At 41.9% G+C, this 24,881-nt stretch overlaps 4 protein-coding genes across 7 annotated transcripts; 2 read left to right on the top strand and 2 right to left on the bottom strand.

Moving 5' to 3' along the window:
• Positions 1-548: 548 nt before the first annotated feature.
• On the bottom strand, positions 549-2,285 carry LOC110978264 (uncharacterized). Of its 2 annotated transcripts, XM_022233107.2 has the most exons (4): positions 2,145-2,285; positions 1,885-2,005; positions 1,540-1,628; positions 549-1,332 (listed from the first exon to the last, which is right to left on the bottom strand). In XM_022233107.2, exons 2-4 carry the CDS (start codon positions 1,925-1,927, stop codon positions 1,117-1,119), a joined length of 348 nt encoding a protein of 115 aa, XP_022088799.2. In that variant the 5' UTR covers positions 1,928-2,005; positions 2,145-2,285; the 3' UTR covers positions 549-1,116. The 2 variants fall into 2 exon arrangements, with proteins under 2 accessions (XP_022088799.2, XP_022088797.2); XM_022233105.2 differs by lacking the exon at positions 2,145-2,285 and having other exon boundaries at positions 1,885-2,077.
• LOC110978261 (uncharacterized) lies at positions 2,249-13,559 on the top strand. Of its 3 annotated transcripts, none has more exons than XM_022233103.2 (15): positions 2,249-2,385; positions 3,778-3,843; positions 4,164-4,252; positions 4,952-5,113; positions 5,616-6,003; positions 6,225-6,295; positions 6,774-6,849; positions 7,018-7,094; positions 7,407-7,494; positions 8,004-8,092; positions 8,315-8,485; positions 10,108-10,333; positions 11,290-11,457; positions 11,713-11,822; positions 11,982-13,559. In XM_022233103.2, the coding sequence occupies exons 2-15, from the start codon at positions 3,798-3,800 to the stop codon at positions 12,123-12,125; spliced, it is 1,905 nt and encodes a 634-aa protein (XP_022088795.2). In that variant the 5' UTR covers positions 2,249-2,385; positions 3,778-3,797; the 3' UTR covers positions 12,126-13,559. The 3 variants fall into 3 exon arrangements, with proteins under 3 accessions (XP_022088795.2, XP_022088794.2, XP_087005295.1); XM_022233102.2 differs by lacking the exon at positions 2,249-2,385 and adding an exon at positions 3,135-3,280; XM_087149169.1 differs by lacking the exon at positions 2,249-2,385 and adding an exon at positions 3,135-3,280 and having other exon boundaries at positions 5,616-6,007; positions 6,229-6,295.
• LOC110978229 (5-hydroxytryptamine receptor 1B-like) lies at positions 13,553-16,599 on the bottom strand. Its single transcript, XM_022233047.2, has 2 exons — positions 16,089-16,599; positions 13,553-14,869 (listed from the first exon to the last, which is right to left on the bottom strand). Exon 2 carries the CDS (start codon positions 14,865-14,867, stop codon positions 13,836-13,838), a length of 1,032 nt encoding a protein of 343 aa, XP_022088739.1. The 5' UTR covers positions 14,868-14,869; positions 16,089-16,599; the 3' UTR covers positions 13,553-13,835.
• A 2,203-nt stretch (positions 16,600-18,802) lies between these two features.
• Positions 18,803-24,187, top strand: LOC110978230 (trypsin-like). Its single transcript, XM_087132969.1, has 5 exons — positions 18,803-18,912; positions 19,274-19,454; positions 20,510-20,772; positions 21,212-21,357; positions 23,709-24,187. The coding sequence occupies exons 1-5, from the start codon at positions 18,864-18,866 to the stop codon at positions 23,871-23,873; spliced, it is 804 nt and encodes a 267-aa protein (XP_086989095.1). The 5' UTR covers positions 18,803-18,863; the 3' UTR covers positions 23,874-24,187.
• Positions 24,188-24,881: the final 694 nt, after the last annotated feature.

Raw genomic sequence — 24,881 nt, 5'->3', positions numbered from 1 at the left:
CCAATAGGCCAAATTTCAGGCCAAGTTTTGTATGTAAGTTGTGGGTTTATGATGTTTTCGTATGTCTCTGGTGGCAGGTATATTTGGAAAATCCGCGTGGGAAGAAACCACTGGCTTGTATGGTTAGAACTTCAACTACATGTACAAGCAGGCCCTTTGCGTGATGCATACAGTGAAATCGAATCTTTATACTGGTCGCCATTATTGCTGAGTCAAGTGGCATGGTTTCTCCATTGCAGTTGATTAAAGTGTCCACGATGAGTGGGAGTGATGGACGTATGCTCTTCACAGTTACTCCGAGTCACTGAAACCACCACGCAAGTGTACATGTACATGACCGATTATAACCAATGCTTGGGGTTGTTAAACCCTGTGGCCGGAGACGAAACTATTGTGGATGTACAGGGACAATGAAAACCCAAAACCGCGACACACAAATTCAAATAACATTCATTTTCTCCAATAGTAATGGTCAGAAACCAACGGTTTACGTTTGCGTTAAAATAATACCTCTTTTTTGTAAGAAAAAATGGTAAGACCCTTGACCATTATGATGTTCAGCTGTCAAACCAACCTCAATTTTATTCTTTCTTGTATATAAAAAATAAGAAAAAACACAATGTCAAGCAGGAATTCATCACTGTTTTTTTTCAAATTACGTAATAAGGAATGAGGAATCAATGTGATGGGATATTCAGTCTTTGATGTGAACAGACAATAAAGTTCCCGTATAATTATACGGGAAGAAAGAAAAGGAAAGAGTCAACGCATTCAATGATGCTTTTGCAAGATTCCGCCATTCGAAACAGAATTTCTTCTTGAATTATTTTTAATAGAATAATTCTACGTGATTACCATCACTGTATAAAATATTTAAATGAATTATTTTCAGCTTCTACTTTACATATTTCCTCTCGGGAAAACAGAAGCCAGAAATGTAATAAAAAAAAGGAACCGCAGAAGTTACATTCAACTTGACCCAAAAAAGGTTATATTTATGCTGATAGATGTATGAAAACAGATGTAAAAGTTGCTCAAAATTTTCATGCGGATCTTGGAAAATATTTTATGTGTTTTTGTTGGTTAATGGACTGAACCCAATTTACGTCGAGCCAATCACAGCTCGTCTTTCATGATCCCGTCTCTCTTCAGTCTTTCAAGTAGTTTCAGCATGGCGTGTTCAATAGCTCCTTGCTTGCTTTTGTAATGCTTAGCCTTTTCACTGATCCCACTGGAAATGTCCCAGGCAGTACCGTCGTACACCCAAGGTTCTTTGAAACTATGTACTCGCCCCTTTGCCTTGTACTTGATGACACGCCCAGCAACAGTCACCTGCGTGCGTGAAAGAAAAAAAAGTCTAAAAAGACAGTGTTTAAAAATGATCCTCACGTTGCTATTTCTCGCAAATAATCACCCAGAAAGCCTTTTTTTCAAATTGGTTGTCATGTGGCGTTGTGAGACAACGTTTCTTCCAATGAAGTTTGATGCGCGGAACGCATTTCCATTCGTGCGCGAGGAATTGGAATATAAAGTGCTCACCTGCCCCTCCTCGTTGGCAAGACTGTTAACAACACTCGTCACCGTCTTGAGAAGGGTGGGATTGAGATCGAAGGCACATGTCATCGTGACTGAAAGTACGGTCGAAAAAAAAAAGCTGAAATCACTAATACACTGACCGGGATAACTTCGCACTCGACAAATATAACACATTGATTTCTGTAGATTTTGGAACGTGATAAAAGCTTGGCTTAATGATTTTGTTTGTAAAAGTTGTCCTTGGAATTGGAAATAATTATAAAAACTTTTATTAAGAATATACATTTCAAAACAAGATTGAAGAATGGTTTTAACTGCTCTTGTTTTTCAACAATTATGAGGACTTACCTGTTAATGTCATGGCCATGAGCACCACCAGGCTTAACCTCATCCTTGAAGGTGCTTTTGCTTTTTTGACCGCTTGTCAGTAAGAGTACCGTGCCTGCAGTGTAGATGACGGGTCGGGGTTCTGTGCAAGCAACGACTAAACTGCACTGTAACATCCTTTGTGAGCTATGACCAGAAATGACTGTTATATACACTCGGAGTTTTAAGTCCAGGTTGCTTATAAACATGACCTAATGTGGGAAATCCCAGATTGATCTTACCATGGTGTTACTACATAGGTGCTGTGTTGGTTGGCCTGTATAAATAAGGTCTTAACCGCATGAATAGACACGGAAATGTACATGGACGTATGTACCCACCACGGTGACGGTTAAGTTGGCACGGTTATGACTGTGGGCACGGATTTTTTTTACTCCAAACCGCCATGTTCACACGTTCTATACCTCAAGGACTGCGGACGAAGCTTTTCTTGCACTTTGTTATGACGACACTTAATTGTGGGTAAGTTGGTAGACCTTTGTGTGGTTTTCATTTCTGTTGTCTTCAGCAGTTTTGTATTTTATATTAACTGATTGAGCATAATGTGCGGGCCCCGTCACGTACTTGCCAAACATGCAGAATAAGCCTAGAGCAGCCTCGGACGTCATAGTGGAAAGCTCTTTAAGGACTTCAATTTCAACTTTGGTTAAATCATGGAGGACGTCCGAGGCTTATTCCTTCCTCCATGGTTTTACGTGCTTTGTGTCCCAGAAAAACCAAACCCCGAGGAAAGGGGTTAATATGCCCAAACCATGAGATATGATTATAATGTATGCGAGGATCTCCGAAAAGTAGAAGCAGTATTCTTTCTAATGATACATTGATGGCATCCCTCCTGTCATGCATGACTGAACACCATTGTCTTGAATTTGAAAATGGGGCATCCGGACTCAGTTGTAATACTTTGAATAAGCCAGTGAATTTTCGGAGATCGTTACACATTATAATCCTATCTCATGGTTTGGGCATATTAACCCCCTTTCCTCAGGGTTTGGGTTATTTCCGGGACACCCTGTATAATGATACAGTATAATAGGCCTGACTGTTCTAACAAACAATGGATCAACAAATTTACTGCAGTGTAGGAAGTTGCATAAGTCAGTGGACGTCAGACATCAGTACATAGGCAAAGTGGTAGGTGTTCTGTAGAATCAGGTCGATTTTTGGGAAAACCCACATTGCGCAACACGAGTTCACTCGCGCCCATTGCCATTCGACCTCCATAGATGTCAGAGGGCGCAATTACCAAATGCACGCATACAGTTGCTACAAAAGGTCTGCCTTAAGTATAATGGCCCAAATGTGGGAATTCTGACGGACTGCATGGTACAAGTATCACGTAGATTGTTCATGATCGGTATGTAATGCTTCCTCCTCCATTTTGCAGTAGAACTATGCTCGCATGTTTGGTCTCTGGTGTCTCATAGGCGAAATGTCTAGGGTTCATGCAGACGTTGCATTAAACGAACAAGTTGTCGTACATCGATCAGCCTGAGACTTCGTTTTAGGGGTGATTTTCACAGCATGATGATTGTCTCAGGCGAGGTAGTAATTTACTCCGTCCCAGTTAGTTTACACATGGAGGTAGAATCCATGGTTTACACGTCTATTTGCCATACACATTCATGCCTAGGCACTTATAACTCTTTCTGAAACCTGGCCTGTCCCATTTAACGCCGATAGTTGTGGCCTTCCGTGCTCGTGTTTGTTTTTGCGGATGTTTGCGAAATGAGCGATGCAACATTTTCCCATGCGTCGTTCTTTGGGGCTTACACTGCGTACCACAAACGCTGTTCACAGTGCCTTTATTAAACAGTAAAACGGTGCCGGATTTCTCTTCCTATCCCTGTGCAGATCCACCTTGCACTAAGCTCATGAACTCCGTGTCATATACACTCTACATGTGGATCATCATGGCAGGTATGGCGGACGTATTAAAGCGAAGATCATGAATTTCAGACAAAGCTGGACATTAGAAATGTCAAACCCAGTTGGGATAGACTTCCAATCAAAATTTAGACGGGGTACGCTAAAAATGTCGGGATTTTAGCGGATGAGTTATGTTGTTCTCTCCACGTCTCTCTTTATGGCATTAAATCGCGACGATTTAAGCAGTTTATGACGCCTTACCGGCGAGAGCTTTCAGGTGGTAATTTTGGAAAAGAGGAACGCTCTTTTCTGATCCATATGCCTATCAGTTTATGTTAGCACTGAAAAATTATTTTGTTTCCGTCCATCAGGATTATTACTTGGACCAGTCTTGGGACTTCGTGGAAAAAGCCACACAATTGAGAATTTGGTGACAGAGTACCTTAGAGACGAAGGACAGGTAAGATTAGAGTAAAACGTGCATGTTGTATCGAACGCAAAGGAAATTCGGTAAAATAAGCAAAGACATGCATATCATCTTTAATACATTCTCGACCTGACAGACCGGTTGTATTTAGCTCAAACACGATTGTCTGAATAATGCGAATTTAAACGCCTTAGGCCCTATTGCTCGACTTCCAAGTGTGATTACATCTCTTCAATTTCACACAAAAGCTTAATAGTTAACTGATTCTTTGAAACTACTATTAGCACGTTTATTATTGTGTTAGTAACAAAGCCAAAGTAATGCCTTGTAATGTGTATGTAGTCTGGTAAATGGTTTGCAGCTGGTCTTAATCTTTAGCATTATCCACTATGGCAGCTTCAAGAACCAAACCCGGGTATTAGGGGCCCCATGGAAAAAAATTGAAATATGCAAAAGCAAAAAGAGATGGAAAAAGCGAAAGAAATGAAAGAATACGAAAGGGGATGGAAATCATTAATCTTCTTGAAAAACCTCAAAAATTAACCCCCTGCCGCCTTTAATGGTTGATTGATATATTTTTTGGAGGGGGAGGGGGGCTGATGAATACTCTGCCCCCTGGACATACACCGGAAAAAGTGGTTTTCCCCGGAACAAATTCCCTCGGCGCCTACGATCCCAGGCCTTATTAATACTGCTTTCTGTTTCCCCTTTTTATACGAATTTCCCATGCAGTTGCAAATTGAAGGGCGCACGATTGTTTATAAGGCCACAGTTCGAGAATTTGCGTTCCCCGTCGTCTACGATGCTACGGCGACAGATACCGCGACAGGAATCACAGCAATCACGTCTGAGAGCGAGAGTTTCGATGACCCTCAGGATGCCTACCACAAGGCGGTAAAACTTGAAGCTTTCCACGGTCACCAACCTAATCCTCCTTTCACAGTCTCTTTACACTCTGTAGCCGTTGGAGGCTGGGATCTGCGTGCACTTGTTCCCGTTATTCTCATTTCTGAAATTACTACGAGCACACAAGAACCCTCCTGCAAAACAGACGGCGGCGGCCACTCGAAGATTGCTGCCACTCGAGGCAGTGTAATCCTGACTGCGTCTAGGCATTTGTCGCTGTATAGTGTTTCCTCAATCGCAAAAAGCGGTTCCGTTATTAAAAAGGTCCGCAACATTTAGATAAGACATTTGCCCTTTTTCTTTGTGGAATTTAAAGGCGCACGTTCGAGTGACGATCGTTTGTCAACCTCTTCACCAGGTTCTGGGATATACTTCATGCACAGGTTACTGGTCAAAATCTATCAGTACTCGACATTGTGATCGTCGCTCGAACTTGCCGAAGGTTTGTTACCGATACTCAATTAACAGGAGTGGTTTTTTCTCTTTAAAGGTTGCGAACCTGCTTGCCATTCTCCGGCAAAGGGGTCTCATGAAAAACATGAATTCCAAGAACAAACAGGAGTCAGTAGAAACATCGGAACCAAAGACAGAACAGCCAGGACAAAGGCAGAAGGATCAGGAAAAACCTGCCAATGATAAAACACCGGGAGGAGGCAGCAACGGTGAACGGGAGACGAAGAGTCCAGTCCCAGACCCTGGGATCACAGGAAGCCGGAAAGACGAAGCCAACTCTGAAATGAACCTTACATCAGAGGAAGGCAGCGTCAGTCAGCCGGAAGAGAAGAGCGATGAGGTCCAAAGTGGAAAGTCTGACGAACATTCAGAACGAGAGACGGAAACTGGAACCGTCGATGAAGAAGGACATCTAAATGGAACAGGCAAGTAGAGGAAAAGATAATATTGCCCGGTTTGACAGGAATTCAAGAAGTCAACATTAAAAGATATGGCAACAATATAAACATGTAAACAATATTGTGCCGAAACCGTCAACAGTATTGCCTGTCTGCAAAGTCGACACCGACGGTGTTTCAGCGTCAAATGGGTATGGCCTTTTAAATGCTACTATGGTATAAAAAATGTTTCTGTGCGTTATGTTCAGGGAGTGCACGGGATCTTCTACAGACTATTATCACTGTGATAATAATGGTCGCTGCACTCGAGTGGCTTGAGGTGAGTACAGTTATACAATTCGTCTTGAGGGGGCAAATATGTGAACTGTAAAAGCAATTGGAATTCTGTAGCAGTATTTCTTGGGGTGAGGGCGGGTACCTCTCCCATTGTGCGCAAATCATGCCACGTGCCGCATTGCTGCATTGGGGTTGCCAGAAAGATCCTCTGGAATAAGACAATTATTTGATGTTGTCTGTACCAAGCGCATGAACATTACATCTTTGGTTGCCTAATGTTGCAGGAGTTATACCACTATCAGGGACTTATTTTATTCTTCTGTTTTTTTATTTCGTTTTTTTTTGGCAAAAATTTGTTAAGTAGTAATTAAAAAATTGTTACGTTACCTTTTCTCTGTGATTGCCAGGAATTTTGCTTCAAATGGTTGAAGAATTTGCCAATTTAAAAAATACTGAAGAAATACCTTACGGGGGAAAGTTTTTACCTTAAATTCCATTAACTCTCATCTTCTTATTACCAGTTTCCTAAATGGATAGTTGTGAGTATTGGGTCGATTGGAGTTTTGCTGGTTGGAAGCACCTGTTATGGACTACTCGGTAATTATTAGAAATTTATTGTTAGCATCTTTACCTTCAGCAGATTGTACCGTTTCTGTCTATGGCTCGCCACAGTCGCTGAGCGTAGCTCTGTTATGTCCTGCTACAGCAGTAAAGGTTGCATATTGTAACTAACATTCTGTGTATATATCTTGTACATTTTTTAAGGTTTGAATGTCTTCAAGGATGGTTTTGTATCACTTTTGGCTTTTGTGGCCGTAGAAATGATACAAGCGGGTTTGAAGGTAAGTCCAGCATCGTAGAATAGATTAAAGAAAAGGAGGAGGTTTTTTTTTTAACTCTGCTGTATTTATTGTGATTGTACATTACTCATTTATTGGAAATTTTGATTGTAACTAACTCGAATGTGGGAAGCCAAATATTCTTACCCTGTGATATTTCAAGCAATTCACTCAATTGAGAATAGACTAAATTTGACATTCATTTAAGTCTTGCTACCTTCCAGTAAGGAGTTTTGAAAAAAAAGACCCAATCTGATATTCCATAAGAGTTCTTTAAAATTGAATCCTCTTTTTCCTCGTCTTTGCATGTGTTAGAGACTAGTAAATATGTGGAACAGAGTAGCCCCTTTCGCACTCAACCAGACTAAGTCACCAGGGATTCCAAACCAGTTTCTACGAACAGGTAAATGCCATCTGAATTCCTTGAGATCAGATGTGATCTGATTAGCACTAGGCTCCAAGGAAGCTGTCTGAGTTTATCATTTCCCCACAGTGTCTGTCGGTGTCTGTCAGGGACTGATTCCAGGGTGTGGCTTGCTGACAGATCTGTGCAAGATTCATCATAATATTCTTGCCAGGGTCGATTGCTTAAGTCGAGTTAGACAAGAAAGCAGAATGTTTTTCTAGTTTCTTGCACGGACCTCGCTAAGTGAGTTGGCTGATTTGAAATTTGTTGTCATGACATCAGAATCGGATTTCGCTAGCACAAGTGTCCTCGAGAAGCACTTCAAATCTTGACTTTCTGAGCAACCAACTTTCTAAAAGTAGGCATTGACCTATAACCTTAGTTTTATGCGTGGTTGCAAATGCAGTGCGGTTATTAATTGCTTTAAGGGTTATTTTTATGCCATGAATGAGTAATTAGTGAACATTTTATAGATTTGTGTAAAACAATTTTTTTCCACAATGCAGCTGGCCTCCTTTTCGAAGTGAAGCCCGACAATCTTGGTTTATACACAGATCACAAAATGAAAGCTGCGGCCGTATTTGACACCCGAAAGGTGAAATAAAACATACTGTATCATTACATGTACCTACAATTTTATGAAACAAAATCTCCAGATCAATATCTTTAGATTTATCCATATACCATACCAATTCCTGCTTCATTTGTGCCTCGTACGTGACTTTACTCTGTGGATGTTCCCTCTCTGTCTCTTTTACCATATGTCGTTTGGCAGGCAGTTTCTTAACCTTTCAGATATTTCCCTTTTGGTCCGCAGACCTATAAGCTGTGGTCTAAGTGCAAAGGCTTGGCCTTTATTCTGAACAACAGGAACTTCCCTCAGAGTCACCTTCAACGGAAAGGCTCAGAGATCGATGTGGAGAACGTCAAGCACCTCTTCACAGAACTTGGATATGAAATTATATCCTATGACGATCTCACAGGACAGGTGATTAAAAAGTGTATTGAAACCATAGAATTAAAATCCTTATCATCGGGACAGAATTATCGGTATGGAAGTTGACAAATGACCTGGTCAGCGTTGAGCTTTACGCTCCATTTTGGATCAAGAGCTTTAAGTAGCAGCTGCTCACATTGTGAATGTATCTGGTAGTCCTCCTGGTCGAATCTGTTTCTTATTTCACTGATCATAGGGTCCAATCCTTCAAAGTAAAAAAAACACGAAAGTAATATCTTCAACAGTTTTAGAAATCATCCGTTTTCATCCTTTGGTTGCGAGGAAAGTCTGGTTTTCCTTTTCCGCTCAGAGATTCAGAGAATGCTAATGCCTTGTTTCAAAAAGACAGAAAGCTCCTTCATCGCGAATTTTGTTTAGGGTGGCTACCGTCGTGGCAGGAATCCTTTGACCTTGAGCAGCTGATACACCAGTGCCCTGTAAGGCAGCACTGAGCAGGTCAACATGCCCCAGCAAACATTCAGCAAGTGTCAAACCGAAGAAAAGAGAAAAAGGAAGTATTTTCAACATGCCGCAGGCATTGTGAAATTGGTCCCTCCGGAAGTTTAGGCTTAACCCATAAAGCGAGGAATGCTGAACCATCAATATTTTATCTAAAGGTATAAATCAGGCCAAATTATGCTCACCGCCACGGTGCAACCACCTACCAGGTTACCATGTCAGGGGTTGCCGTGTTCGATTGAGCTACTTTGTGTTCTCCCAGGGCTCATGCGGGGAGTACGGGTATACCGACTCCTGATCAGGTGCACGCATCGAACGCACCATGGGTTTGCAACATTTACAAGAGCATGACGTAATTTGACGCGACGCCCAAGACGAGAAAAGATGGCGGATGATCAAGACAAAACAGGCAAAGTCAGCGTAAAGTGTGCCTTTCCAAACGTTTTGAAAACTAGATTTTCTGAACAAACTTAGAAAAGATGCAGCGTAAATATCGTGCTTTTATTTTTTTTCGCGTCTCAAAAAGTGGTGGGGGCGTGCCTCCGCCCCCGGCTCCGGGGGCCATGGGAGAATACGGGGGCATGAGCGTGTAGCTTTTGAAATACGCGTGTGATTCACTTTACGTTTATGTACAATTATTCATCCTGAATAGCCAGTCAGTGTCATTTTCGTATTCAACACGACCAGGGGCTAGTGAAGGAACGCCTGCGCACGCAGCCCGTGGAGTCGAGGTTGACAGCTAGGTGTATCTTTCCTCCAGCACGTGACCCTACAGGCAATACCGCGCGTAAACGTGCACTGCTGATATAGTCTGTTTATTCTATAGGCATATCTATGGCCTCGGCGGACGCCTACGCGGTACGCATGCTTGTGAAATGCGCACAAGTGGCCTAGGATATCATGAACCATTCATCTCCATTATGAAATCTTTATAGTGGAGATCAGTGTGATGAACACATTATTTTGTTGCCTAACACGTGCGGACTGGACTGCTTAATAAACGCGTGCGCGTAACATTGCGGCTTAGTCAAACAACATGTCGCCCTGTTCTGGGGCCAAGTTTCGGGCAAGGGAATTCATGCGCGTTTACTGCGCACTTGCGACTAACACTTTGCTTTGCAGAATCTCAAACTTTTGGTTACTTTTTCCGGCAGGAAATTACTCGGCGATTCAAAGACTACGCCTCCTCGTTCAACAAAAAGGGCGCCGAGTACGACTCAGCCGTGGTTGTGTTAATGAGCCATGGTGACGAAGGATTGATTTACGGCATAGATCTGGCAGTTGTGAGACTGAAAGCCTTACAGAGAGAGTTGGAAGCCGATAACTGCCCCGGGTTGAAAGACAAACCCAAGTTATACTTCGTGCAAGCATGCAATGGAAGTGAGTCGAATATCGTACAGGCTGACAATCATTACGTGAACTAAACTACCACCCGGCGAAAAATCAGCGAACATTTGTCAACCATGACGTGGCTACCACGTAAAAAAACGACTGGTTGGTCAGTGGTTGCTGATCAATCTTGGCCTTTGGCCATACTCTCAAACGAGTTGGAGGGCCTGACATTTCGATCCAAGCAGAATCTTTCTCAAAGGCAAACATTTGGCCTTTAAGATAGAATTGAAATGTCAGGCCCCCATCAGAGTTGTTTGATTTTTATTTTAGCAAGCTGTTTGCAACAGAATTTCTTTTATAAATGGTTTTTCCGCTCCCTGGTAGATCAAATTAGCTTTCCAGAAATAAATCTCATGGACTCATTATTATCTCATCATTATATATCCTAAGTTTCTTCTCCAGATCGTTTGATGCTTGGTGGGAAACAAGTGTCAGCAAAACCTGTCTGGCTCTTTGTTTTCGTATTAATTGACGAAAGGGGCAGTACGCACGGCAATTCAATTCAAATCAATTCAATCAATTCAATATTTTATTTCATCTCAATTAAAAAACTTTAAAAGTGAAATTCTTCTTTCCAATGTCACATAAAAACAAGATACAAAAATTGAAAACACAGAAACGTTTACTTAAGACAACAAAGACACCAACATAAAACCTTAGTTAAAAAGGCCAAACCTTAGAAAAAAAGCCCAATAAAACCCATAATTATAAACGAAGCAGATCTGAATACTGATATGCCAGATTGTTTATTTTAAAAAGTCAAATCTGATTGAAAAAGCGTTGGATGCATGCAATAATTATCTGCTAAAATTTGAATTGTAAAGGTGAATAGCACTAGGTAAAAAAGAAAATCTGAACCGGTTTGTGTGAGTGGAAAGCGCTCGTAATCATCCTGATCGGAGTCATGTGCTCACATTGGTGACATATTATTTTCTTCTTCTTAGAGCTGACCACCGCACTCCCAGTTGTCAAAGATGGTCCTAATGCTTCTTCTGTGGACCAAGGACCAATTCAGCATTACCATGAGATACCCCAAGTGCAGCCAGACAATATCGATGATCGCTACCTGAGGGACCTGGCAGATGTACACATAGCTTATTGCACTACAGAGGGTATGTATCTCTTCAAACAAAGTACCCAAAACAAATACCTACAACGACCTGTTCCAAATTTGATATCGTAAAAACAAATGCATTCGAATGGTTGTCACGAACCGCCATCTTTTGGAGAAATGAACAACTGAAAGTTTAGATGTAATACTCTGAATGACAGTGGCGCCTGTTTTGTTTTTAAGAAGGGAAGAGTGAGATGGTTAATATTCCTTACCCCGATTCAAGTCTCTAATATTCTGTGAAAACAAACGACAGGTTATTATTCCCTGAGGAGTGAAACCATCGGTTCCTTCTTCATCCAAGCCTTGTGCGAAGTGTTCTTTGCGAATGCTCATCGGGACAACCTGGATACCCTCATGAATATGGTAAAGAAAATACCAGTTATGGGGGGGGGGCGGAATTATGCAACGTGGAGAGGACAAAAGGCATGGTTACCAAATGTCACAATGTTGCTTCTCTTTCACATTCTTGACTGTGTGTTCAAAATTTCCAGTCTTGAGCATTATCGTCTCTGTATCTTCTAGGTAACCGACCGAGTGAACGATATGAGAGGCAAGCTCTTCGACCCTGCAACCAAACGTTGGATTTTGGTTAACCAGACTCCACAGTGTAAAAAGACATTGCGTAAGGCTTTGTACTTCTTCCCTAAGTACTTCAAAAACGAGTGATGGCAAGGAGATTCAAACCTCCGCATGCCAACCAGCCTCCTAGAGTTTGCCCACTGGCCCTTCTTTTCTGAAAAAGAGTTGGGTTTGAAGAAATTGAACTCCTGGCATCTGTGCTGAAGCCACAAAAATTGTGTCAGTTCTGGGATTCTTCTAAAATGTCTCGATGCGTTGTGTTGAATCGAGAAGGAACAAACAGTCCGCTTCTCCTCTCTGATTGTGAAATTTGTTGCGAAGGTTTGTAATTAAACAGAGCAAATAAAAGGCAGTAAAGGCAATACGCATGCATGTTATAAAAGCTTTGGTAGTTGCAAATTTTATCTATTTTACCGGTGAAAGTAGATTAAACTGATGCATTGGCGCAGTTTTCATTTGTCACCCATTACAGCAATATTGGTCATCATGCATTACCAAGATAATCATCCCCCCATTTATCAAGTCACTGACTTCATGCGCATTCAGCTGTACCCCTGCACTTCACCATTAGGCTCCCTATGAAGTGGGACCTTGGAACCTGTGCTGTGTCATGCTCCGCACAAGGATGACCTTTTAGAATTCACCCCCCCCCCACTATGTGACAAGAATTCTCCGCCCGTGGGTATCATTATTTTGAAACTTAGCTTTGAAGTTATGCAATTAGAAGCACAGCGTTGAAAAAAGGTGCCATTTATCGTGCTAGCGTAATTTTCCATGACTGCATGGTGTATCAGCGGCAAATAGCTCAACGTTTGTTGAGAATTAATCACATTCTACACGTTTTTAACCAGATTACAAACATTCATCATAATATTAAGTGTCTCTGTCTTCCACTGAAATTTGAGAATGCTATAAGAGTGTTTTCCATTTTACTTTGAATTTGGTCTGAAAATTTCAAGTTGCAGACTAATCCAGTACTGTTCCCGCAGTACTGCTTAGAAAATATTTTGTAAAAACAGCAGGCAAGGTACGTCCGCAGTTCTTGGGTTAATGGGCAGGTCACATGATCGGATCCTTCTGTATGTAGATGATGCAATATAAAGTGAAGGAATCACCAGAAATTGTGGTACTGTTGTTGGTATACGTGCAGTTCCTTTAATAAGAAATGCATTTTCAAGATAACAAGTCGCTTCACCATGTTAAATATACTGGAAAATTCTGTCGAAAGTTTATTTGCCCCAGACTTCAGGTGAAGATAATGTGCACACATTCATGAAGAGAAGTACTTCAAGTACAGCAGGATACTAATGTTCTGAACCAAACAGTAATTGATTAGATAAGTGGCTTTTTAACAACCGTTTAGTAGGCCTACAGAACTGAGACTTATTCTTGTAATTGTTTATGACCGCATTTTCTTACACTGATATTCCAATAAAATATTTGTAATCGGAAGTATTTGTAAAGAATAATAAAGAATAAAATTTTGAGCTTTCGCTGTACATAGCAGCTGGCTGCAAAATATTCCCATTATTATATCATTATATTTTCCTTTGTTTGTTGCCATGATTATCACGATGTAACGACCTGACGTCATTAGATGTTTTGCCCAATGGGGGTAATTTTCTGTTGAGCATGCGCAGTGGTTATACGCTGTGGGAAAGAGAAAGTGTTAGAAAGTTAATTGTGCAGATTATCTTGAGCGTCCAATGAAGCATGGATTATGTGCTATTGAAAATGATAAAGACAATACTTTACTGAATCCGATCAGTAACGGTATAGGGCCTAAGCTGAGAAGTACTATTTCTTCCGTCGACGGAAAAAACATAAAAATGACATCATTTGAGCCTTGTAGTGCACATTAGTAGACGCGTAGAGAAACGGGTTAATGGCAGAGTTGGCAAACATCAGGTAGGATAAACCCCAGAGCGCGTAAGGGCTGACGGGGATTCCCAAGGCGATTAAGAACACGGAAATGAACCATGGGCACCAACAAAGGAGGAATGCTCCCGTCATGACAGCAAGCATGACAGCTGATTTGCGATAGGCCTGCGAACCAGGCAAACGGGGTACGGTGAGCGATGCCCCGCCAGAGGATAACCCAGAACCTCCGGACGACGAGCTGTGGTTGTGCTCCAAAGTGTTGTCAATCTCCATGCTGATGGTTCCCGACTCAGTCCGCTGTCTGGACAGTAGCACCCGTCGTATTTTAACGAACACCAGGGAGTTGAATGTCGTTAGTAGACCCATCGGCAGTAGGAACTCAAACGCGAACGTCACCAAGGCGTAAGCCAATGAATGAATCCCCTCCGATTGACATTCCACCGTGTAGTTGATGTTACTTGTTCCTGACAGTACCTCCCACTCCACGTCAATTAAAGAAACGAATACGTACGAGGCAAGAATAGTCGCAACTATCACAGAAATGGCGCGCTTTTTTGACTGGTAGTAAATATAGACGAGGGGCGCCCTCACCCACATGAAGCGGTCCCAGCTAATTAGTACTAAACCAAATCCAGAAAGCAAGGTGCATGTGTACTGAAACAAAAGCCAGAATTTGCAGACGATTTTCCCAAACGGCCAGAAGCCATAGTACACGAATAAATTGTTCAGTGGGATCACCGTGACGCCGACCAGGAGGTCTGCTATGGACAGATTTAAAATGAAGTAGTTGGAGATCTTTCGGCGGATGCGCTTAGATCTGAAGAAAGCTGCAATTGCGAGAATGTTTGCCAAGATGGTGATTGCCGCCTCCAGCCACATGGCAACGATAATGACGTAGTAGCAACCAATGCATGCCTCTTTGATACCGGGAGGAATTTCTTGAGACATGTCTGAAGGAAAAAACGATAAAGATAAAGAGTAAAGACTGTGAAGATATTAAAGTGGCTTATGTCTCAGCAGATACCATTATGCAAAGCAACAGCCGCACTTTACAACAAGTTTCCAGCAGTGATGGTGTATTCGATAATTGCTAGAATTGTTAAGAATAATAGGCTTCATCTTCTTTTTCATTGATTATTTTAACTTTCATTTGTTTCCCCAGTTGAATATTCACGGCTTTCTCATCCAAGTATTCTCAAGTATCATCCGGGTTTCGGAAGGACCTTCACCGATAGGATGTAGCTAAAACATTAACTCAGTGTTGCATTTAAAAGAGGTCTGAAAATTTTGAAACAAACACTGAAGAATTGTCTGGAAATAATCAGCAAGTCGGTTTGTCCATTTATCGTTATAACGCACATTATGCATGTGGTGTTGCCGAACAACTTCATTTGTGAATTCAAATCGCAGGCTTAGATGACATTCAGTATGCATAAGAGGAGAATGCCAAAATGTAGCCACGGCAGATCACACATGCAGTGCGCGGTTGCCGGTGCGCAATTCAGTGAAACAAATCTCATATAGTGTGTTGAATTTATTCATCATGAGTCAGACACAGTTACAAAATCCACATGGGCATACAGTTGTAAATTTTCTTAGATCTTAGTACGATTTAATTAATGGAAGGGAATTTAAATCTAAAATGAATTTCCCGCTCTTATACATGCCAAAGTGGATATTGGCAGGCAGCAAACACAGAATATGCATTTTGTAACATTGTATAGATCCTCCTGCGTGTATACAATACACATGCGCCATACAAATAAACACTTAACCACAAATTTTGGCATCATTTAATAAAGAGCACGCATAAGTCATGTACCTGCAAATGAAACTTAATTCGTAGTGAATTCTGAATATAAAACTTCTGCATACTCCTGCCCTCTAATTCCAGGTAAAAGCATTTTTGTTATATTTTGTTTTTTCACCAATAGGCCTATATTTAGTTTTTTCGAAAGGTACTTTTCGTGTACAAGGCGCGGTAACTATAAGCAAGTATAAAGTCGAGAGAAAAGTCCGCATTCCCTTCAAACAATATACTTGAAGGGTCACAGCAAAAGAATCAACCTGATAAAACAGGTTTTCTGAAACTGTATAATGTCTACACTTGTAGTCATGTAAAATACAAACATCTGTAACAAACTGGAGAGAAAAAGTTGTAATTCCTACCTGATGCCGTGTGCCAGTCCTCTGTCGTTGTCTAAAGTGCAAATGGATGACAATATAATATTCTGTAATACCGTTCCTCAGGGCTGTTTTTTTTTACTTCTCAGTCCCCATCAGAATTAAATGCGGCATTTCAGTTTCCTTGCATCTCAATTTCTTTTGCCAAGGAAAACTCGGCCAGAGACAACTGACATCGAATGTCGCTCCAGCCGTCTGTTCATCATGTGATGGTGTTGACTCGGTGTATTTTGGCTGCAGACAGTTCCCCAAACACGAGCACACTAATAAAAGCAACTCATCTATTTGCAGGTGTTTGTTTTTGCTTTTTCAGTAAATAATTAACGGATTGTCACGTCACGTGATCTGAAAGGCCACTCAAGTAAAACCAGCGTTCTTAAGTCATTTCAATACTTTTTCGTGAGCAGTAGACAATTGATTTGAATCATCAGAAATTAGCAAAGATCAGATTCGTCAAGACAGTATCACTAAACTTTTTCGTTCTGTTTTACTTCCTGTTCGAGTACTTGACCGCACGCAATGCCGATTGCGACCTTAAACTATTCAACAAGTTCTTGCTAGCTCCTGTTCTGGAACTTTGACCCCAATATACCCCGATCGTTCAGTTTATCAACATGTAGTTGTTGCTCATGCAAATAAATGGATTATGGAATATACGATTTGTTTTATGACCTCATTTTTTGGCATTTGGTATGAGTACATATCGCAGTAATAAAATTACTATTTATTTTTATCGTTAGCACTGCACTGGGATGTTCACAAAGGTTGGTATGTGGCAAGTTTAGGTCTATTTATAAATACCTCAGACGTTTTCCCTATTTAACAACGTAAAACTGGCTCAGGCATTACTCGTGTTCATTCTCTTCAGCCCGGCTTTAAGATAAGTTTAAGACCGGCCAAGCATGAATTTATTCCCTCAATATTACGTTGCAAGTATTGGAAGTTTGACATTCTATGCAGTAATCAAAAGGAATCAAGATATGGTTACAACAATACATTTCTGACGCAGATAATTTTAAAAAAATGAAACATGGAAACTTAAGACATCCTAACTTGAGACCTCCCCAAATCTGAATGAGTTGACTCAAGTATTGTTAAAGTTATTCCCGCCCCCGTGCATGGTTCAAAAGTTAGGCTAGTGTGGAATGCATGCACTAATTTTGAATGAGCAGAATAAACTTCTTCGCTGGCAACTCCTACTGTTCGGAAGCTGATATGATACAACAAGGCTTTGAAAGCTGGTCTAATTAAAATGGGGTGTCGTGCCGCTAAACAATGAACCAACTTTGTCCAGGAGTTCTAAGAAACACAAAGCCATCCATCAAGTTAACCATGAATTCAACAGATATAGCAAAAAAAGGAAAATTATGCATGGTGAGCAGAATGCCCCTCAAAGTCCTGGCAAATATAACCACGTCCACCTGAACTCGTACCGTTTTACTGTATACGTACTTCCAACACCAGTCAGAAATAGCGTATCCTTTGATCTTCTTTCCAGTTCAGACAGCATGGTTCATACCTGGTCTCCAAGCAGACGTTTACCTAGCACTTCAAACCAACCATTGCAATAAAGTTCGTTGTCCATATTTTGTGTGTTGCCATTCCGAGCACCAGTGATAAATTGGCTTTATCTATCATAATTTTCAAGCGACGGAGACTGGGAAATCGTGAGTTGTCCCAGGTAATTGTCTGAAGACCTTGTAACGATTTCCTGGAAAGCCAGAAAAATTCATAAGAGAATTAATCACTTAAGTCTCACAAATACATAAATATATAAGTCTATAAAGACTTCGTTGAACAAATTAGAGACTAAGGTTCCAGCAAGCTGCGCTGTTATAGACACAAAGGCATTCACTTCCCCTAAAACACCTAGAATTCTCCCCATTTTGTTAGTGTTTTAAAATGCATGTAAAATGGCCATGTAAGATTATTCATGAATTCTTTCAATGTTAATGGTTTCATTGTAAGTAACACCATTTACTGTGTTGAGGATAATTTGTGGCCGTTCTTAATGAAACGAACAAGTTTGATTTCGGATAAACTGTGCCTCGTTTAACCTCGTTTGGGGTGTATCAAACAAGAATTTATTAAACACGTGCTCATTATTTGACCAACAACGGTCTCACGTGTTTCTGTGAATATGCATGCAAATTTATAAATATTTAAATCCAACCCGGCTAATGAAACAGCAATACCACTTCAGCTGTCACAAGGGAAACCATCGAAATCAATGAGATGTTCACCTGTGAAACCATTGAAAGCAATAGGATTAAAATCCTAGTGTGAGGCTTTCACAATCTAACATCCTTATCTGTGTATTCTTTGCTCGTCAGGTGTGATGTTTCACAAGAACGCCCCCTAGTATTCTGTTTTTTAGTTTTCCAGTAAGCATGCGGCGCGTCGCATGCGTATGCTCTATGACATTTTCCTCAGTAAACTGGATATTTTTCCCGATGGTAAAGGGGCCTACACAATTTTGAAGGGTTTGGCAAGCTGAACGCTTTTCTCCATAACACCACCTCAGACGAAATCTTAGGACATGTTCGAACTTTTTCCTTTGTTAACCTTATTTGCCTAATAGTTTCCCATAGCTCCGGTATTATACGTTAAAAATAGCAATTAGCGAGATGATTAAGTTCTAAGCCATTCTGATAAGGAAACCTAAATCCGCGATAGGAGTGTGGTTGGTGACATATAAAAGGCTGGAATTTTCCCAACCGTTTTCACTTCAAAAGCGGAACACGTCAGAGTCGATTCACAATGCTGAAGTTTGTTGTGTTGTGTGCCCTCGCGGCCTCCGTATACGCCAGTGAGTCAAAGCAGTGTTTCACGCTGTTGCCTCGGAAATTCACCAGCAAGAGGCTGTTTCGTAGGAGAAATCTTTACAATCTGTTACTGATTTTAAACATTCACATGTCTTGATACATTAGATCTTATAAAGTGTTTTGTTCAATTTTTTAAAGAGCAAAGATTCGTGAAGAGAGGGAAATATACATAAGCTTTGGTTGGCCTTTCACAAAAATCGGCTTCGACTAAAACCTTTATCCGTGTATGTGTCTTAATAATGTGTTCTCTGAATTAATTTTGCGTCTAGATGTACGTGTGTATGTGCCAAATTAAGTCACGCCATGGTCACGCTGACTCCTCCCCTGTATTTTGTCCTTCCTCAGATTGCGGTGTGCAGGTCATCCCGCCCTCCTTGTCCAAGATTGTGGGTGGTGACGAGGCTGTGCCCGGCTCATGGCCCTGGCAGGTCATGCTTCGTAAGCGGTACTTGGGAGGTGATTATCAATTCTGTGGTGGTACCTTGATCAACGACCAGTGGGTAGTCACCGCAGCTCACTGTTTTTAGTAAGTAGCCATTACTCCGTAATATCGACAACTTCTTCTACCACTCGAGACACTCTAAGAGCTAATACTCTACGCCACTGCAGCAAAATCTGTGCCTCTCATATCATAAGCCATCCATAAGCAATGCATCGCCCAGCCGTACACCTTTAAATGCCACAGTGTACGCGCAAGGATTTAACTATGGTGGCCCTGGAGGGACATCGCCCATTGTCATGTTTACGTCAATATTTTCGACCAAATTGACGACCCACTCTTCGGTCGCCAATATTGCCGTCACTATTCACGACCAAAATTCACGACTTTCTCTACAGTCCCGAATATTGACGCCAAGTTGCCACCAAATTCACGACTAGTATCTCCGATCGCAAGTATTGTCGCGACTTTTTTTCCAGCAAGCCAGGTAGAGAGAGAGAAATTACTCGGCTATAGAAACAGCAATTAATAAATTGCTTTTTAACGTTGTGCCCCTTGCGTTGTGCCAAAACTGCCCAGTCGAATACGACTTGAGATCAAGCCGACACATGTAGGTCATTGCGCGTGCGCATGAACACTTCATTTCCGCCTAGCTTGCTGGAAAAAAATTCGCGGAAATCTTTGAGACCGGAGAAACAACGAGTCAATATTCGCGACTGAAGAGCGAGTCATGTATTTTGGTGGCAAATATTGACGTCAGTTATTGACGATTGGTGATGTCCCTCCAGGGTCACCATACATAACCCTTTAGCTATATTGAATAGGACTGTAATTTGTATAGATTAATTTGGCGACGAGAATCAGAAGTCATGACAGTGGCAGTAATAGCTTGTGGACAGCTGGTACGGTAGTGGCACACGCATTATATGCCTTTTCAAATGCTAGGGTGCTATGACTGGGCAAATGCACGCACACGTCAAGTATTACGAGACTGTACAGTAGAGTGAACGGGGCACAATGTAAATGAAAGTTGGTCGTTCGAGGAATAAATTGTTTAGCTTTAAAAGTGTTTTGAGAAATCTGTGTTGCCAAAGAAATCGGAAATCCTCATCAAATAATGTTTGTAATAAATATTCCCTTAGCAACTATGGCAACATCAATCTGTACACTGCCGTCGCTGGAGCACACGACCGTGACGCTATTGACGACTCACAAACCTCAGTGAGCATCGCGCAGGTCTTCCTGCATGAGAGCTATGACACTCGAACCCTGGACAACGACATCGCACTACTGAAGCTGGCCAGCCCCGTCACCCTCAGTGATTCTATTATTCCAGCCTGTTTGCCCCAGAGGGAATTCGCCCCCGGTACCGAGTGTGTCGTAACGGGATGGGGGAATCAAGAAAGTAAGTGATCACAGACTGTCTTGGAAAGAAGGAATCCGAAAACCGTGACTGTGCGACCCGAGTATTCATGTCACTATACCAAACTCTGGATACTGAGAAATAGGCTTCTCCATGTTGTTTTCTTCGATCTGGCTGGTTCGTTGATCTTGATGTCTCAATTTGTTTTGGCCGATGGCATTTGGAAAAGATTCCTCCTTCTGAAACTGCCACACAAAGTTTATAAAATATCTTTCCTTGACTAGGTCAAAGGCAGTCAGTCACGTGGTACAAATAATATTTCTTTGCCAGAGCAAAGATCTCTGAACACTAAGCAGTCGATTTCCCTTAAAATTAATGACTGCAAAGTGCAACCCCCCACAGTGAGAATGCATCAGCAGTAATGCAAATCAGACTTTCAGTTTGACGTTCACTTTTTAGTTTCCTCTCTGTCTGCCTCCAGCCGTTGTTGATGACTCCACCCTCCAACAGGTCGTGGTGCCGATCATTTCCACTACGCAGTGTAACAGGGCTGCGTGGTATGGCGGTGAGATCACGGACAACATGATCTGCGCAGGTTACGCAGAAGGCGGCAAAGATTCTTGCCAGGTGGGTGCAGACCAGTAAATAAAATGCCACAGCTAACAGTGGTAAATATCTGAACTTGGACAAAAAAAACCCGAAAAATACTCACGAGTTTCTCAGGCGTTCGAGATGCACATCAAAATGCTCATTTTAAGATTTTACATTTTCTTTTGGAATTTCCATTCGTTAATCAATGAAATTTGAAGATATTTTTTTCAGAAGTTCACTCCTAAATACAGTCGTGAAGCCCCTCGCCATTTTGAAAACTCGATGCCTGCACTTCTCGAAAAATAGACTGTTTTCAGGCAGTGTACCGATTTCTTCCAAATCTCATTCAGACACAAACTGGCATTCGTTTTGGACACCTAGATCTGTCTTTTCTACAGATTTTCGAGTTCGCGGACCACAAAATGCTGTATTTTGTTCAAAATATGAGTATGTACAAATGGGAGTGATGCGGCAGGTGTAGTCGGTAAATCTGTCCCCTTTCAAACTGTCTGGGGGACTGATTTACCCAGGTAAAAGTGCCCCCCACCCGGTAAATCTGTCCCCTTTCAAACTGTCTGGGGGACTGATTTACCTAGGTAAAAGTGCCCCCCCCACCCGGTAAATCTGTCCCCTTTCAAACTGTCCGGGGGACTGATTTACCCAGGTAAAAGTGCCCCCCCCACCCGGTAAATCTGTCCCCTTTCAAACTGTCCGGGGGACTGATTTACCCAGGTAAAAGTGCCCCCCCCCACCCGGTAAATCTGTCCCCTTTAAAACTGTCTGGGGGACTGATTTACCCAGGTAAAAGTGTCCCCCCACCCGGTAAATCTGTCCCCTTTCAAACTGTCTGGGGGACTGATTTACCCAGGTAAAAGTGCCCCCCCACCCGGTAAATCTGCCCCCTTTCAAACTGTCTGGGGGACTGATTTACCCAGGTAAAAGTGCCCCCCCCACCCGGTAAATCTGCCCCCTTTCAAACTGTCTGGGGGACTGATTTACCCAGGTAAAAGTGTCCCCCACCCGGTAAATCTGTTCCCTTTTCTTGTTATATTGATTAATTCAATCAATATGAAATACAGTTATACTGTTTAGTCCTTCATCAAGTTGTAAAGGGAAGGGTGCATGAGATTTAAATACCGAGCTATGTTTCTGCAAGAAATCACATAAGGGCGCAATCTGTATTCTGCAGACTTCTTCGGTAATGCTCAGTTTCTCGGCGCTGCGCGGTGCAGCTCTGACTTAATTATACCAGACCCGATGATTCTGACTACTCCACGAATCAAGGGTCCGGTATCACCCAATGTCCACGTGACCAAGATTGGAAGAATTCCTCCATTTTTCCGGAAATAGCCGAAGTTTTTAAAGTCGCCCCGTCTAAACTGGGCATGTTTGGATGGTACCGTTGATGTTCGGTTATTCCCGACCGGGTATAGGCCTAGGTAGGCTAGCTGTTGAACGTGAACTCCTATATCCTAATGGCAGCTGTTCATCACTGAATTCGAAGGTCGCCTAGGCCGAAATGCCAAGCGAAATGCAAAATATAACTTTCTTCGATCAATGCAGGCTTTGCGCCTGAAACATGCTCTTAGTGGGGATACACCTGACTTCTGACCCCTGATCCTTGCGTCATATCTATTTATATCGACGGGTAATGCCTGACCTAAGATTTTCATCAAGAGTCTTCAATGAATCTTTGGGCAGGGAACCAGACTATGACTTATATAAAAAAGAAAACGACCGCCGTGCCGTGCACAGCCCGCGAACAATAACGAAAGTAGTTTCACGTACGCTTCAAGCCACAGCCGCTAGCCCTCTAGCACACTTAATTCCGAGAAGTACAACTTCTGCGTGCATGACTCGGTTGCCATGGACACTGCGCTCGGGATAGCTCTTCTCATCCAATCACCGTGTTTTGATGTGCATTCCAGAAAGAGCATGGTTTCTTTTTAACATTACGCGAGAACAGTTGAAATCATGGTCTGAGCCACAGACTAATTTACCGTTGGGCAGGAGGGCAAAATTACTGGACACTTTTACCGGGGTGCGATCCAGTAAAAGTATAGGGGGGAACACATTAACCAGGGAAGAAGGACAGTTTTACCGTTTGCACCGGCGCAAGGAGTTTCCTGGCCTGCATGCACTTCAGTGCATTAAATTGCGCCCTCTGTTGAGATACAAGAAGTTCTTCTTGTTGATTCTGCAGTTGCGGCGCGATAACAAATTTTAGTAAGCAAAGTGGAAGAAGCCAGTTTCATTAAAAGTGTACCTTATCTTGCATCTGGAAATTTGTCTTCCCCAGATTCGTTTTCAACAGTTGGGGAATTACCCAAAGTACCATGGACAAGTTAGTTATCCGTCTGTAATCCCCCATTCATGTATTTTCTCAGGGTGATAGTGGCGGTCCCTTCGTGTGTGCCGGCTCGAGTGGAGCCTACGAGTTGGTGGGCGTGGTCAGCTGGGGCTACGGCTGCGCTGATGCACGCAATCCTGGAGTCTACGCTAAGGTCCTGAACTACGTGGACTGGATCAATAACATCGTCAGCAATAATTAAATTCGGGATGGGGAAAAGAGACCGATATTATGCTTTGTGTTATTCCAGAATTGCAGGGTGTAGCTGAAAGTTATTAGGAAAACAATGGTCATTTAATCATTACAGACGAAGCATTAATGTACCGTATACAAACCTTGCAATGTTTTAACCGGGGTAAACCTATATTATTGCAATAGGCCCGACTACCAACGTTTCAATTCATCGTACACTGAGGACAATAGGGTATGCAGGTAATAAATAAAATAAACTACCGAGAACCAGCTTATGAGTTGAACTTCTTCTACGTCTTCATTAACTTAAGAAAAATTAGTAACCCCCAAAAATTGAGACAAAAAGGTAAGGATGGGTGGGTCGGACAATAATTGTGTTTGAATCTGTCGGTTTGAATGTCTGTAGCTACATTGCACAGACCAACATAACCACATCCTGAGTGGTTTGGATTTCACATTTGAACAACCATGATACAATCCACTAAAATGAAGTTTAAGACATTGCTTTCATTCCAGAATAGGGTGCCTTTCATTCATATCTTTGAGAGTTTCTGAGAGATTGCAACAGTTCATTTTTCCCTTGAAGTATAAGGTTAGTCTTTCAGAATCCCATCCTGAGCGAATTTTACGAATGAGACTAGTCTGAACGCCTCTTTAATTTTTTTAAGTGGCTGCCATTTCAATGAATGCGAGATTCCCCACCCTCAACATAAACGTCTGGCCTCAAGTATGTTAGGAATCTTCATCTAAGATCATTGAACCAGAACAAGAACGGCATTAAAAGAACCCTTCAGCAATCAACGCCATTCTCCAGTTAGTCCCTCGTATCACTGCTGGATATTGGGTCTAGTTGTGTCTCACATAACTCATAATCATGTCCAGCACAGACAAATATAAGAACCTCCAGTCGGCGGTGTTGAACTCTTTTTTTTAATCAACATTTTATTTCCATATTACAATGTATATATCAAATTAGACACAAGTCAATAAATAAACGATTTTTGACTACAAAAGTGAA

This window comes from Acanthaster planci, linkage group LG02 (assembly GCF_054643075.1).
Source record: "Acanthaster planci isolate LZ-2023a linkage group LG02, COTS_SCS, whole genome shotgun sequence".
NCBI classification, from domain to species: Eukaryota; Metazoa; Echinodermata; class Asteroidea; order Valvatida; family Acanthasteridae; genus Acanthaster; species Acanthaster planci.
This window is presented reverse-complemented; position numbering and strand designations above follow the sequence as displayed.